The sequence below is a fragment of the Lytechinus variegatus genome, chromosome 2, assembly GCF_018143015.1.
Source record: "Lytechinus variegatus isolate NC3 chromosome 2, Lvar_3.0, whole genome shotgun sequence".
NCBI classification, from domain to species: domain Eukaryota; kingdom Metazoa; phylum Echinodermata; class Echinoidea; order Temnopleuroida; family Toxopneustidae; genus Lytechinus; species Lytechinus variegatus.
In genome coordinates, this window is record NC_054741.1 from 83,035,003 (window position 1) to 83,052,733 (window position 17,731).

At 34.0% G+C, this 17,731-nt stretch overlaps 1 protein-coding gene across 8 annotated transcripts in view; it reads right to left on the reverse strand.

Moving 5' to 3' along the window:
* LOC121409285 (smoothelin-like) overlaps positions 1–17,731 on the reverse strand; it is a 122,434-nt gene that overhangs the window by 74,391 nt on the left and 30,312 nt on the right. For all 8 annotated transcript variants that reach the window (XM_041601196.1, XM_041601191.1, XM_041601189.1 and 5 more), the window contains exons 3-5: positions 13,000–13,081; positions 1,686–1,894; positions 1,020–1,095 (exon numbers count right to left, since the gene is read on the reverse strand). In XM_041601196.1, coding sequence (XP_041457130.1) covers positions 1,020–1,095; positions 1,686–1,894; positions 13,000–13,081 — 367 coding nt within the window. The remainder of the gene's footprint in view (positions 1–1,019; positions 1,096–1,685; positions 1,895–12,999; positions 13,082–17,731) is intronic.

Consider the following 17,731-nt stretch of genomic DNA (forward strand, 5'->3'; position numbering starts at 1 on the left):
ATCCCTATTAATGGTGATGTATGGAAATGACTAATTAGATTAAATGAAGAGTTGCCTTAATCTCTGGAAGTGTCTTGATTGGCTAGATGATCATGCTGCTTAACAGATGTCCAAAGATCTACCATATATATATATAGTAAATAGTGGTAGTAAAATACGAGCTGTGATTGGCTGGATTTGTACCACGTGACCTCCCTTCAAAAAGTTATATTGTACATATGTACAATATAACTTTCGATTTTTGGATGGCAAAATCCATGATGGGGGGCTTAGATTAAGGGATCTATTTACTATAATAAATAGTGAACGTTCTATCATACAATATTACTGGACTATATGAACTCCAAATATAAAATTATCCCTCGTGCAAGCCTATTTCACCTCGGCCTTCGGCCTCGGTGAAATAAACCTGCACTCGGGATAATTTTATATTTGTCGTACATATAATCCAGTATATTGTACAATAGATTGTACACTATTTATATAATATATCATTGTTTCATCCCTACCCCTTAAATTGACTATCATGATCTCCCTCTCTTTCCTTTTATATCATCTAGCTGTCCCGATTCCCGAATTAAGTTTTACCTGAATCCACTTGCATTCCTTTTAATCTTTTTCCCTTCCATAAGTGTCTTCTCTTCTTACTTTCCCTCTAATATGGTCCCCCTCCCATCGATAACATTTTTGTATTCCAAGATGGCCCCTCCTAACATGCTTTTTTTTCTTAATGATAAAATATGTTAAAACATTTAATCAGTTCCTTAATATATGCAGTGTTATCTTACAATTCATGGAAAGCTTTAAAAAGGATGCCTTTGTTGTTCTTTAAGCCCACGAAACAAGCACTAGACTTTCTGATTCAAATCTTCATTTTCTATTTTAGCTAACAGAACTAACCAAACTTATTTTAATCATTTGTATTCTCTTACATTAAAAGTACATTAACCCTGGTTGTTATGGAAACAAGACACTCGTCTGTCATTTGCAGGATATGACTATAAGCTCTTCAATTCTACCTGTTTTCTTTTGACGAAGCTCCCTGATCTCTGTCCTTAGCTTCCGTCGTTCCTCGTACGTCTCTGCACCCTCAAGCTGAGGAAGATAGAATTAATACATTACAATATGTGAGAAGGGTGAATTTGAAGAGGGGTAGTTGTGTCAGGGCATTTTACTCGTAATGGAGTGTTTGAGCTTAATGAAAGTCAATTTCATCCATTTCCTTGGTCACAGTGTTAGCTTCCTAACTAAATAACCAGGATATTCATCAAACTGTCATATCTATTAGGCTTGATTCTTTTCATAGGATGTACGGAAAGGAATTTTATATTAAGAAAATAAAGAATGGATTGGCCCTACTTTGATATATTTTGGAATTTATTTTAAATCCTATGAAAACATGATTTTATATCATTGAGAATATACTGCTTATAATGGTATGTTATTATTCCTCCAAATCCTGTTTCCTCCCCTTTTATACATTATGCTATTCAAACAAACTTATCAGGGTTATATACATTAAATTCAGCCCATGAATTTTCAAGTTAAGAAATTGAATCCAGCCCCCCCCAAAAAAAAAGAATCAAATCTCAAGAAAGCTCCCCTTAGGTATTCCTGGTTTCTTTGCCACCTGCATAGTTGAATTCAGAATTCAGAAGAGGAAAATATTAATTGTCATCCCTGACCTGCTTCTGTAAGGCCTCAATCTCCTGATCTATATCCCTCCTGCTGGTCTCCTGGGTGAGATCTTGACCTTCTGAACTTGACCTCTGACCTTCAGTTGACCTTGATAAGGCCAGGTTGGTTTGGTTTTCCTGTAGAACAGTGACAGCTGTCTCTGCTGGGGGTTGAGCTTGGCTCTGATTGGTTGGTTTGATTGTAGCGTCACAGTCATCTGTCATGAGAAGGAAGAGGGATATTTACGTTTGGACACTTTCAGGTTGAAGAATGGATCAACAGCAGACTGATCTAGATTTTATTGAAATTTGGTTTGCTTGGTGGTATATCAAAACTTTGGCATATCGAGAAACACAAAGCTTTCAGAAAATTATGTTTAGATCAAACATTCTTCTTCAAAAGAATTTCAAACTTAAAACAACTGAGAGGTTTTCATGATGGAATACAAATGATATTTAACTAAACTGTACATAATTTAATTTATTTTTCAATGCTCTATGAAAATCCCATAATCATATAAATATTAATGAACCATCAAATAAAACCTCATAATTAATGCAATGTCAAATATACTGTATATCACATAGGATTATATTACAATCTCTTTAAGTTCCTTCAAAATGAGAGATATTAATAAAAATATCTAATCATCAATATTTGTACAATTAATACCAGGGAAATGTTTAGTTAGTCAAAGTCTTAAGACATTCTCCTGATTCATCTTGTAAAAGGAAGTCCATTTTGTTTTTCACGAGCGATAAACGACTGCCCTCTCTCGTTTGGCAACTTCCCTTTACACTTCCTCCTTAATGAATCATACTACTATTTAGACAGAGATTTAAACCTCTAAATATTGTAATTAATATAATTGGATATGAATCGCTGGTTTACGCAACCTGGGTCTTAGCCAAGCAGAAAATCCTGTTCATCCCCTTATACCCCCACCCCAACCTCCCCCTCCTCCACATTGCCTTCTTTGTTGGCTGATGGAAACATATATGTATTTGACTGATTTCACTCTGCTAGTAAGAAGCTTTGAAAACATGGAAGGCAGCTCACAATAACTTTGTCTGTTACCTATCATCACTTTGTAATCATAAATGTTTTATTTGATTTTATAAGACACATTTTGAATGAGAAAATAATAGTTTCTGCATCTTGTCATTTAATTTCATTTCTTGAATGTAAACTATACATTTACATTATTTAGATGCTTTCTGATGAAACAATCAAGGCAGCGTTACCTTCCAAACAGAACATACAACCAAAGTTCTTGAATATATTTACCCTCACTTAATACAAAGTCAGAGTGCATGATAACCTTGTACTAATTTAAATAAATGGTGATGACTGTCATAGAAACTGCCCTATAGAGGAGGTTACCTTCTCTTCTAATATATTTCACATATAATACTTGAATTGCTGGAACCAATGACTGCATTGTAGACCTACATGTTTTAACTAGTAACTTGGCTTGATTCAAGGTCAGATATTTCACTGATTTCTTTTAAAACTAATTAAATATACATGTAGTACTTGAATATGGCCTATTTCATATTTCATAAAGTAATCTGACATTTTTTGACAGTCATGTGGCAAGATTTGGCAACATTTTGTTCACCTCACCCTTTCTTGAAACAGAGTAGATTAGCTAAATGTTTTTGAGACCTTTACTCTGATCAACAATTTTCTCTGGAAAAGACTCAAAAGGAAGTAATTTTTCTAATCTTATGTCAGGAGTCCATACAAGCTCAGAGTGATATGTTAATTCAAATATAAAGAATTTATGTTCAAAAATAAATATATAATGGCATTATAAATAAATTCGCTTTCACACAAAACAATTCATGTACCAGTAATCAGTATTATGATTTATTTGTATGTGTGTGTTGTAAACTTTATAAGAAGAATGAAAGTTTGTGACTGTTATTTTTTTTATGACAAGATCCAAAAATAAAAAATGAGCAGTTTTATAATATCAACAATAATATATCCATTTATATAGCGCTGTTACTATGTGCATATACTCAACTGCACGTCGATACATGCATATTATTACCCTGGCCATAGCTGAGCCCTTTTAGGTTTTAGATCCCTTTTTACAACATTCACAAGTTCATTACTTCACATTGTGAAAATCTCTCCATATATCCTTTACTAAATTTATCCTTTTTTCCAGTCAAACATGATAACTTTCTTTTTAAAAAATATCTCTAAATGTATAGCACCCTTTTCTCTACTGCGCTCCTCCTCTCTAGGTTGCCTCACCCGCCCTTCTTTCTTTCTCTATCTGTTTTCTTTTCTTCTCTAATTTTGGAAGAAACAATATAAACGAGGGCAGAGAAATGACCTGCCAATGTACTTTATTCTACAAAAAAAATGGTATACCATTAAACACAGTACAGCAGAGAAAACAAACAAAATCATATAAAAATTACCTACCCTCTAGCCCTACCAGGTCCTGTGCAAACATACAATGTTTCCTAAGCGTTGTAGGAAGGCTGAATATGATGAAAAGTTCAATTACTTCATACCCACGCATTATAAAAGCCCACTGACTGATTAAGAAAATAAATCTCAGAGGTTATGAGCACAACTATGATCTGAGAAAACAGAATAAGAAAATTTACAACCGGATTCATAAAACCACTTACATTTGCCAAAACCTTTTTTGTATTTTCAAATTGAATACTTTCAACCAATATTTTGTTGATTTTATTAATCAAATTTATTTCACACTGGGATCATAAATGTAAAAAGCACGGTTTATTAGTTTCACATTTTTTATAGTAATTTGACTAATATTTTCCAAGTTTCTAAAAATTCATTCTACCATGGCTACTTGCCAACTACAATTTCCCTATCTTGAATTCTTGCATTCTATTAATCTAAAACATAAATTTGGCAAACATTTACTGCAGTAAAATACTTTCAACACCTGATAAATATTCATTTTATAACACTTGTACATGTAATGATATTTTTGAAGTCCAATCATAGAAATTCTCTCAAACTTATTGATTGGCTTAACTGTTTGATGGTTACTCATTGAATTTTCACAAAATTCCATACATTAATGACTTCCTTATTCTTTGAATAATAAATGCCACATCTCTTAGTTTCTTTCACAGAAAATCTGTCTAAATAAAATGGAAATTTCTTTTTTGCATGAATAGCTCATTTTTAATACATCTTTATCACCTGTGCATTTCAAACAAACCAGAACATATGTTTGCAAATAAAACTACATTGTACAATTAATTTCATTTCAATTACATGCATTTCAATGAACTTTCATGAAAATATCAAAACAAAAGTTCTTAAATCTTGAAATACAATGATTCATATAATAAGGAAAATCTTCAGAATCAAACGTAACAATCTTTCATCAATATGTTCTTTCATTAAAAAACATCACAGACGTGACAGATGCAAAAAGTGCATTCAAGTCTTAAGACTACCATGGTTCGCTGATGATGCTGCGCTTTCCTATTAAAAGGAAGAAGTAGAAAATAATTTTTTCAGCTATATTTTTCCAATATATTTAATAATCAAGAAAATAATTACTACATATAGTTTTATATTTCAGAACCCAAAACATATATATCATTCCTTTGCATAAGTAAATTACGCAACAGCCTTCAAACATTGAACAGATGTACAAATTGGGAAAAGGAAAAGGAATTTTGCTTCTGGCAGAGGTTCAACTCTTAAATCAAATGGATTAATTCCTAATAATTTTGCAACTGTGATTCAATTACCAAGATAATTACTCAGGACATCGCGATCATTTTAACCGGAATAGAGATGATTTAGATGAAATTCAATGTGACTCAAGCATTGCTAACAGATAGCTCTATTTGCTCAGCGTGTGATTTTGATATTGAAATAAACATCAAGCAATTATCAAAATTTAACCAGAGTACCCATTTTATTCAAAGTATTTCCTTTTAAATAGGCCTAACTTTAAAATATTTTACCAATGTTTGTGATGGCTTAGATTGAGCCAGCATGGTTCGAAAATACTCAACTCCCCCTCCCCACCTGTAAAAGAAAATAAAAATATAGCAAATAGATAGTGCAGATCAAAAGTCAAAAGAGTTCAACTAAAACCACTTAACTATGTAAACAGGTAGCTAATAAATTATAAGAACCCTCACATTCCCGCAGGTTCAAGCCAATAGTTTATGAGCATAAAAAGGTTCTTTATAAATCCATGGAAAAACCTCTTGATATTCCTAATTTGATGGATTATGGCTAAAATTCTTTGAACTTGGACCTTTCATAATGAACTCTCTATGAACTGGCCAGAAAACAGGCATATTTTGCTTGTAATTCTCCAACTTAGAAAAGGTTAATGAAAGGGGCGATTGATTTCACTCTCAATTACAATGTACTGCCTCAGGAAAGATACACTAAACTTGTGAGAATATATTTATTCTAAATTTCTGTAGCTTTGTGTGGGGTAGAGGTGAAGACCACAAAGCTATTTTCTAGGAATTGTTGACAGGATAAAGGTTAGGGAAAATAACAATTGGCCTCTATAAAAAAAAATAAAAAATGAAATAAATGTTTTGTCATACCAATTGCAATTCCTTTACAGCCTTCTTTAAACTTCTCTTCAATATCTTCAATTATCTTGTTCAATTTTTTTAATGTATTTTCTCAAATCCTAAGGACCCCTCTAGGTGAAAACAACTTATGAAATACATCAAAATCTTTTAAGAAAATGAGATTGGACTGTCAAACATACCAACATTAATTGACTATCAGCATGATCAGTATACAATAAACTATTATAGACTCTTTCTCTCTGAACTTTCAGAATTATCTGTTTATATTCAAGCTACAAAACATAATTTCTTCTTTAATTCCATTTAGATTTTAAAGTATATCAAAAGAGAAGCCAGATGTTTCAACATCACTTGTTGAACAGGACAAATATTGACCTTCTCAAGAAGCTTTTTATAAAACTTTTTTAGTTTTGTAAACCCAGATTCCTAAGATTTGGACTACTACTTATTTTGATCTCCATTTGACGTCATTCCTGCACTCAAGTAGCCTGAACTAAGTACACAGCAATAGAGGGAGAGGGATTGGAATATATTGTGCTAACAATATTCAGAGAGCTCACACAAAGTACAAGTTTTAAAACTTTAAATTGGAATTATGGAAGAAATCTCACTTTGGGTGAAAGTATAGTAGTTTCAGGATTTGTTAAAAGGGCTGGAGAAAACTTAGCTGCCTATACTGAATAGGCTTGGACAGATTTGGGGTTTGGGGAAGGGCGTGGCTCCTCCTCCATAAAAAAACATGTTCAGTGATTGCCCTTCTTTTCTGATCTTTTTTACCTTTTACAATAATCTTAGGAAATCAACTCACTCTCTAGGTGGTTTCAAACCGCCTCGATCACAAGAATCCCCGTTAAATTACGGGAACTGTTTTCGGCTAAAAAACACCCGTTAATTATTCCTGCATTCACACCACACCGAAACACATCCTTCGGGATAAGTTCCCGAAGTTACGAGCATGCGCATAGTATGGTCTTATAAGAAGGCAAGGCGCGAGATTCAAAATCACTAGCCCAGCAGCCACCCACAGCTCCCGCGCCAAGCGACGCCCAACGACACGCTGGGCTAAAAGTTCCCGTAATTTGCTTTCACATCGCCAAAATACCTGCGACCTTGGAAAAATCCCGCGAGAGTTCTCGTAATTTTACCAAGTACCTACTATTTAGCTGGTATTTTCTTTCGGGGAGATTATGCATAGTTTGCTTTCACATTACCAAAATACCTGGTATTTTCTGATCGCGGTAAATTTCCCGATCAGAGAATACCTGGAACTGACGAACTTCGAGGCGGTGTGAAACCACCTTCTGTGCCCCCTCATTTCTGATATCATAGATCATTGAGCAAAATATTTGTATTTTATTTCATTTTGTATATAATATGTATAGTGTATAATGATTATGTTTGTTACATGTATATGAAGTTATGAAAATAAAAAATCATTGAAAGAGAAAAAAATATATATATCCATACTGAAGAAGTGCTTCCATGAAATAAATGGGGTTGGTATGAAAAACTATGAATGCAGAAAATGATTGGGTATTTTTAGGACTGTAGAAGTTTTTTTGGTAAATGAACAGGTATTCTGGTTATCAAGTCAAGTTGAATACTCCTAATATGCGCAATACAAGAAGAGCGTACCATCATTATCAATATTTTACAAATTTTTATGTTACGATTTTATTTATCAAAGAATCTATGAATAGGTCGTTTGATTGAAATATATTCTCACAGTCCAACTCTTAGTTGAAATGGTTATAATGGTAGAAAATATAAAAATCAATAATACCACAATAGAATAATGTTTCCAAATAACCAACAATGAAAATCCTAATTCAAAAGAGTACTTGGATTAATACAATCAATCAGGGAGCAATGAAATTGTATAATAATGGGATTGAGTTGACAGTTTGAGAATCTCTAGATTAACAAATTGGAGAATTATATCAACTGGCAGTAATAAAATGAGGAAATTTAATATCATGAAAATTAACATGATTCAAAGATAGTGTGAAAAGTGTCGATTCGGAAAATAAAAGTATTGTAATAAATACACAAGTTGAATTCTATGGTAATAAACACAATAAACGCACAAAGAATTCGTACTAAATAATTTCATGAAAATTGAAAAATCATCATCATTATAAGGGTTTGAAAATTTCTCTTCTATTCACTTGAAATTGTTAGAAGCATTCATCGATCAATCTTTCCCTTTCTACTTTTTTTTTACTTTTGGACTTTGGTTTACAATAATTGATAATTTTGTTACAAAATCCATAAATCAAATCAAATCATGATTGTAAACCGACTTTGATAACAATGGATAACATTCAATCATTATTCTTCACACTGACTACATTCTTTCAAGTTTAAAGACCATTCTGTCATTTATGATCTTTTCTTCAATATTTCATTTTTGTTCCCTGCTTATATTTTACCACACACATTTACAACTCAAGTAAAAAAAAAAAAATACAAAGAAACATGCACATGTACAGCTGAGCATAACCTGAAAGTCATTTTCCCCAGAGTACTTCATTCACAAAGACTATTCCAGCCACATGTGTCTTCAATATCTTGCATGTTCAAGTTAATTATGGCAACCATTTAATTCAGTCATTAATATAGTAGTAATAAACCTCAGATGTACATGTAGGAGGCCAAGATACATGTCTTTGTGGTTTTGTAGTTAATCTAAGGCATATTATGTTGCTTTTAATTTAACCCTAAAATAAGGCTGACATGTAAATGTACTTGAAATTTTGGTGTATTAATAGGCTTTCATTCTCTCTCCTCAGTCTCATATTTACATGTTGTAAACCTTTTTATAAACTATATCACCTGGAAAATTACCTATATCATTTTTTGGTCCAATAATTTTGCACTCTCTATGCATGAGCATGTATATTATTGGTATATTCACAAAAATACTTTAAACAATTATTTTGCAAAGTCAGAGATAAATTTTCACTGATTCAGCTGATGTGTTATTTGATACAGGCTACCTTATATCAAGTACATACATGTATATGCCACACCAATCTAATTTTGTACACACTATTTTGTTTAAACATTAGCCTATTCTATACATCAACTGTAAAAAAAATCTGAACAAAAATAAGAACACATACATGTAAATGTACAGTATGCACTTTGGATAATTTTAACAGATTTGTGTAATTATTCGTACATGAGCATCTCATAAAAAAATATAATATTTAATTAGATAATGATGTGCTACCAACTTAATGTTCATGTGGGCTCTGATCTACTAGTTCCCATTGCAAATTACAGGTAAGTAAGCCTGTTTAACCCTAAGAATATTACATTTCTCTGAGTAAAAAAATATGACACTCGTGGCTAATTTCACAAACCCTGAAATAAATCTGAGATCACAGATATCTCATTTAGCATGTTATTCACAGCATGCATTCCTAAGAGTTCTCCAAGCAATTTTACTTATGACCAGTTTAGGGTGCGTTTATTCGACACTTTTTTACCCTAGAATCATGATTAGAATCATGATTCAAATCACGATTCTGCAGAATCACGATTGCGTTTAGTCGAAAGTGGAAATAAACGTCTTTCAAATCACAAACATGAAACACGGAAAAAGGGGCGTTTGGAAAGACGTTTCTGTAGAATCACGAACGAAAAAGGTCGTATAAACGATATCGTGATTTGAATCATGATTCTATGACGTCACTGTGTCGTGCTTCTTCCGGGTTCGACTCAAAGGCGCGCGCTGTGTTTCGTGCAGGTTAATTTTCGTGTAGCAGTATTGCCAGTGTACTAGTACCGGTATATGCCAATTGTCACGTGCATTTAGGAATTATCATTCTGTGTATTGTACCCCCGGGGTTGTACTGTAGCGTCATTTGTGTATTTCATTGTTTTCATCAATCATATCTTCAAGTTCCAAAGGCACAAATTGGACTGACGACGAACTCAGGGCTCTGCTTGTGCTTTGGCCTGAAGCAAAAGCATCCCTTACCGGCGGCGCTTGCGAGGGAGGGATTTCTACGGAGATGTGGCACCGCCTGTCGAGACAAAATTAACAGAATTCGTGCCCAGTACTACGGCTACCGAACACCATTTTCGATGAACCGACAAGATTTAATACAAGTAAACAAAAACAATACGAGGTACAATACACGGAATTCTGGAAGTAAAAGCCGAGTAAACGTTGCACAAACGATCGCGCGTTAGCTCGGGCGGCAGCAAAAATCTAGCAGCCGACTTGAAGTTAGAAACACGCGCGAAAATGTTGACCTATACTTCCTGGGTCAAACTGCGCACTGTGATGCGCACTGGATCGGCCCGAATTCAGGGAGAAACAGCGTTAGAAAGATGGTCGTATAAACGCTGATTCTGTCGGATCGTGATTCATGTTGCTGTTTTGAATTATGATTCAAATCATGATTCTGGGTTGAGGTCGCATAAACGCAGCCATAGAGAAATGGGGCCCCGAAGTCTAGGCTCCTTACAGCAGGAAACATATCTAAAAAATGACTCACTTTTTAATAATTAATCTCATTAAACTACGGAAAAACCATATATATTTCACAGCCAGCATGTCATAAAAATACAGGGTATCATTAAGAATTTATACATCTTCATTGAACTACAGTCCCAAATTCAATGTCATAAGTAGAATAATAGCTGAGTACTACTGCAGACATTGAACTAGGTCTAATGACCATATTTTTTGTTTGGTTGGTCTTTGTTCTTTTTATTAACCATATTTTTTTTTCTAAAAAGAAATAGACCTGCTTAAATATTATCTTCACAACTGTAATCACTTTTACATGTACATAGCCACCTAGATAGTGTAACTTGAAGGAAGTCTCCAGTCCCCACTTTGTGTTTCTCCATCCATCCCTCCTCACAAAGTTTGAAAAACATAAAAATACATTCGAAATGTTAAAAATAAGAAATATTGAAATTCCTGTATTTCAAAAAGAGTATCCAGACCAAAATTAAACAATCTTGGAGCAATATTAAGGATTTACAGCCGAATCATGATTTTAGGAATTAATTAGCTAAAATAATCAATTCGAAAAAAAAAAATAATTTTTGGCGTGATAAACTATCGAACATATAAAATTACATCATGATGATGTGTGTGCCAATTTTCAATGACTAAAATCCGAAGGGGGGGGCTAAAAAAAACAACCCCCCCTATTTAATTACAAAATAGCCTGAGCTATAAAGGGTTAACCTAATCCCCTCCTCCTCTCTTACTTTCATCTTTCTTCCACTCCTCTCTCACCTGTCAATAATCCACCACTAGGTGTCATGCCCTTTACCAACCTCTTCTTCTAATAACGAACCAATGACTTCAATTTACATTCATTCAGGTAGAGGTGAATTACATTATCAAGAAAATGTCTATATAGAGCAATGGACCTACAGCAGTCCAAAGAAAATATGAGTACAAGTCTGTGGGATTAAAACAAGTCCTGATATAATGGATTCACATTATTCAGGTGATTGGCTATAAAAAAATCTTCTTGCCTAAGGTTTAACCAAAATGAGCTCTAGCAGCAGGGTGCAATCATATCTTCTTAAACGTTTTAGTGTAAACATGTCACCATTGATATAAAACAAAGATAATTTGGAAGGAGAATCCATGTGAATATCTCCTGTATGATATCATAATTTGCTCCTTTTTATTCTACCTGTACACCTTTAAACAGAATTAAATAGCTCAAATTAGCATTTGGGAAACTAACAAATAACTCGATTTTCAAACCCTGCTGACACCCTTGAATCAATCTTCCAGAGTTTGCAGCATATGAAAAGTTGCAAATATGAAATGTCAAATTTTTTAAAACAGTTTCTTCAAATTTTGGAGTAATTTTTAAGAGAATGATTCCAATGAAAGCATCAAAAGCTATTTGAAAGTTACATAAAAAGAATATAATAAAACAAAACTTTACAAAATCTTAATTGATTTGATTGTTACATCGACATTCATAAAAAGAAATTCAACTTCAATCACTGATTTTTAGCCTTAAAAATGAATATAATACAATTGAATTTTACTCTACCATTTTTAGAAATCATTTTTAGGCCTTTTTAAACTGTTGTTTTTTGTTAATATTTGAGTCAACACTCCAATTCTATGATGATTAATTAATGACAATTCTCATCAAGTAAATAAATGTTCAGTGTCTTATCCTTCCATTATGTCGCCTTTGTGGTTACTAAAATTAACTGCTTCCTGTATAATACACAGTGTAAATATTCTCTAACATGTTTCACTATCAACATAAATTATTAAACTTATAATCACCTGTAATCAGAGAATTGTTGTTCAACAAAATGCAATCAGATATTTTTCTACCGCTATTTGGAACATATGAATAATCTGAGATCTTTCTTCTGTCTATACATTATATGCAATATGTGATTCAATGCAATTCATAATTTAACTTACACTTAGAACTCCTTTATGTAATTAGATCCATCTTCATGAAAATATTTGTGTAATTTAATCTATTATATATTGAATGATTGTTTTTTTTTATTATGTACTCTTTGTAAAATATCTTTGTATGTTCTTATATTTTGTAAACATGTATATTTCAGCCACTGGCTGCCAAGCATGTATATATTGCCAATAAACCATTACTATACTATACCTAGTGTTTGAACTCTATATTGGTATGCTTTCTGCACAAAATATACTTTTCAATTTGACCAAGATTAATTAGTTGAAGTTCATATTAAATAAATGATGATTACTCACCTTGCTGTCTTGTCTTCCTTTTGACCTCCCTGATCGCCGACCTCACTTTCCTGCGATCATTGAAGTCCCTTGTCTCTGAGAGCTGCCAATGATTCAAGAGAGATTTAAAGTTGAATTGTTTATCAGAAAGTTGAGATTCCATCTTCATCTTGACTATCTTTTTATTATTCAGCAAAAGAATACAAAATCAAAACTCTGTTCCACTGAATAAAAACTCTTCCAAGAAAATAGGAAATTGGGTTCTGTTTTAAAACAATTGCTGATTCTCTAGGTGCTTTGCATCAAAAAATTAAATTAAAGTTCTCGCTTGGAAAAGATTTCTGAATCACACTTCTACAAACGACAAATGCTCCTTTCTAAGAAGCTCCTGGTGTAAGTCTTTCACGAAAAAAATATTAAACTTCTGCAGTCAGACAGTTGTTATATATTCCTCTTATCATAGATAAAAAGACTGAAGCAAATTCTCTGGGAATGACAAGTATAATTCAACAAGTCAATGCCTAAAAAATGATTCCAAAATAAAGTTTGGTGCAATGATCTGAATCCACTTCTCAAATTCACATTCCTGAAAATTGTACCTGTAGATTGCTTTTTATATCCTTCTAAAAAGATATACCGATATAAGTATTTCTGAGACAAAGATATCAAGTTGTGTCAAAAGTAGAACATTTGTGAAGAACTAAATATAATCATCACTGTTGAAACCGCAAGATAAAGTTATTCCTGTATTGGTAAATAAATCCCTGTACTCGTATGTCTGGTAGAAGATTGGTTTGGTGTAAATAAGGTTTGATTCTTCAAATTCCACAGATTGAGCTTTATAATCTTAGATTTCACCAAATTCAAAGTGAATTCGATACGAAATCTTGATATAGTTGGCTGTACGTCTCACATTCTTTGCTTTAAATCCAGGTTTATATTCAAGAGGCACATCTTGAGGTCTGTCTCGACGAGATGATCAAAGAACTTCCCCTAGGAGATTCCTTTTTCTTCTCACAATGGCTTTGACAATTAACAATTACATCTATTAATACAGATGACAATAATGATGTTGGAGAATTTCAATCATCACTAAACAATCTCTAATGAGCTGTAACACCCCTCGCAGTAGCTAATGCAGGAGACTGGGATTATGAAACAATCAGAGAACAGATTAACCATCCAGGGAAGGATGACAAATGATGACAACTTTGTCTATTAACATGTCAAGACAATGTTAAACGATTCCGCTGTTAAGTCCATGTAACACCTGTCTTGTTGTCTATCAGATAGGCCAATACAGTGATTCCAGGAGCGATAATTGGCCAGGAAATTTATGGGAAGGAATCGTTTACAGTGCAAGAGATGTTTCCAACAAAGCAGGAGCAGGGGATCCTTCAATGAAATCCTTGTATCGTAATCAGCATCAGGGGTGGTTGTTCCAGGACATGGGACATCAGATTCGTCATCAATATTATATTCAGTACAACAAAACTTTCTTTGCTGAAGTACATCAGCACAGATATAATATGGTTGAATTCTAACACTGTCACACAACACTCTTGTAGATTGATAGATCATCCAATGCTGGCAATAGTGGCAGTTCTTTCAAGTTCAGAAAGGTAATGGTAGCTGGGAGTCAGAAAGATCTTGACATCACTGGGAGTATAGATCACATGACAAAAGACTGATGGAGAAAGATAGAGAGGTCAGATACACTCAGAAACATGAATAACATGACGATCAATTGACCTGGACTTGGTTACTCCTATAACAAAATTGAAACATTTCTTGGTTCTGGCTGTGACAAAACTTACTGAGCTAAAAAAAGACCATTTACATGTATCAGGTCTCCCACGGCATCGAGTCCTTCCCATGACTTCAGATCCTTCCAAAACTTTTGGAAAACATCACATTCCCTATTTGGCCTGCGTTAATCTTATGATGCAGGAAATAGCAACAGTCCACGGTCATCTCAAGGCTCTGAAGTAAAGACCAAAGATAGAGATAGTCAAATTCCATGAGGACTTTCTGGTCTAAGAAGTATCACAGCTATCCTTGAAGGCTCCCAGCAAGATGAAATTCGAGCAAGTTCAAATCATTGGCTCAAGTGTGATCAATGTGAAGCATTGAAGAGGTGTGGGAGAGGCCATATGACTTACAGGGCTACATGTTTGAGGTCAAACCTCTGTAAAAGGAGAATGTTTAATTAGTAATATCAAACAGAGACATTCTGTTGACAGAAAGTATCAAGTTGAAGCAAATGGCCACAAGAATATTATCTGGAGTTAGAATATCATGGATCCTTCTAATCATGTTTTTTCCACCAAGTATTTTGATAGGCTCCTTGAGATCTGGGGGCTGGTCAGGTCTTAGCATTTCTTGATTCACTTAATCTCACTGACTAATGATTCATGAAACCCTGGCTAATTACTCCTGCGTGTCCGTACCCTGGCAGTATTACGTGGGCTCAGTTATGCGATCTTCCAAATAACTTTGATATCAAATTTTTAAAAAGACTCCCTCAGAGTTGACAGACCCAGGCAGACAGGCAAGCTGAGAAAGCATGTCAAAGTGGTTCACTTTTAGTCAGGAGGACGATTCATGTTCTAACATCACATCACTCATTAAAACCAATGGATGAAGCATTTCCTGTCTGGGTTTGATTAGGAACATATGGTGAGAAATATGTCCAAGAAATTGTAAGAGGCCAACACTTAATTAGCTTAAGTAAACACGATATTGTATCTTCTCTTTCATGCGGGAATAATGAGAAGAGTCCTTTCTGAAATTATTCTTCAAAGTTTAAACACCTTTTTCCTGGTCTAACCAAAAAGAGAAAGATGGGGATGTCCTCTTCTTCCAAAGTGTCAACTGATGACAAAGCTTAATCATTTTCTATAAAAAAAACATGTCTACACTTAAAGTGGTCGACCCCATCAATACTCATCATATAAAAGCCCTTGAGAAACCCATAACCAAGTCTTAAAATGCGTCAAATTGGGCAATTAGTACAATCCTATCTTCTATTAGGTAATTAGTTTAATGATATTGAGCTAGGTCTGTCTCAATCAACCATAAAGATTCCTGTCCATGTCTCTGTTTATTGTCTAGGTGGTAAGGTATCTCTTTCTATTTCCTCTAAAAGAATGATGAAGTGTTTTCACACCTAGACTCAGAAAGCCAACGGAGGAAATTGCTTATCCTCCATGGATTAAACAGCTCAGTGTGACATGTTTTTTCATCACTGGACAGTGAAAAATATTATTCCCTTCATGCTGGCTATCATAGCGACGTTGAATTGTATGAGTTTCTGAACGTGAGACCCAACACAACCCTCCCCCCAACCATGACCAAGCAGGACTGATCCTCGCAATGGAGCATTATTATGTGTGAACATTCCGCAACAATCAGGAAATCTGCCCACATCAGAAAATAACAGATATTTCATGAGTATGAGAGCACAGTAGACCTACTGGTACATACATGTACCTGAAAGAAAATAATCGCATATATCTTTCCAAATTGTGAGAACCGTTGTGCACAGAATTTTTTTCATTACTTGAACTGTTGATGTGAGGGAAGAATAATTCTCATCTTTAAGAGTCCTGTTGCTTGCTTCTTACTATTGGAAATTTATCTGGCTTAGGAGGGTGTGAATGCATAAAAGAAAATCAAGTACTTGCAATTTTTTTGATTGGGTATATTGTGAAAGCACGTTCTAAGGAAAATTGTCTGCTCTTTCAATGATTTTGTCAAAACGGTGTACATACAAGTATTTCTATGTTTTAAAGTTATCATTTAAGTTAATCATAAAATCAAGGCATACCACTCTATGAACTTGCTTTTATCAATCTTAAAACTAGGCAACCCCACTCTCATAACAGAAGTATCCACTGTTATGATTTTAGAGTACCAATACACTTGCATCAAATGCTTTAATGCAAAAAGAAAGTTTTTTTGTTCAAATGTCATTTATGTCATTCATGAACACTCTCATAAACCATTTGGTTAACATAGGGAGACCAGTCGCTTCTAATTCCATGAAAACTCAGTTTGCAGAGAGCAAAGAAGTTGGGAAACTTACTATAAATAATTATATAAATAATGGGAATTTGATATTCCAATATCTATTTCATTCCCCTCCTCAAGTTCTTCAAAAGGTGGAAATAAAGTGATTCAAGACAAAACGGATGAGTCGCTTCACCAGCGAAGGGAGACAAATGATACTCTACGTCACATACCAGACATAAACCCATTCATTACATCTTCAATTGGCACCTAGACACTCGGTACATCCATTGATGGATAGATTGGACTACTGAGGGCTCCCTTTGCCAATCAATTAAGATTTCTTTTCCTCTGAGAGAGTTATTGGGTATTACATCGCTACAACTGGCTGCCATTGAACAGGCTTATGCAATGTCAAATGGTGCATGTGAAATATGCCTAAATTTCAGGATTTACAAAAAATAGTCATCATTTTGGCCTATACAAAAGTGGAATCCTCCCCCACCCCCTTTTAAACAGATTTTTCAAAAACCAAGAGTTTGTAAAAGCTATTTTTCTTTTGGTAGAAGTTGTAGACTAATAAAGTCAAAAAATTAATTTTAGATTTTGTCGACCCAAGCTCATCCAATCCCCCTGAAGACTTAAGAATGTAATGACATTCAAGGGGATGTTGGACTAATAAAAAGAATACCAACGTTCATGACCAACTCAACTTGGATATTGAACCCTGGTTACAAAGTCA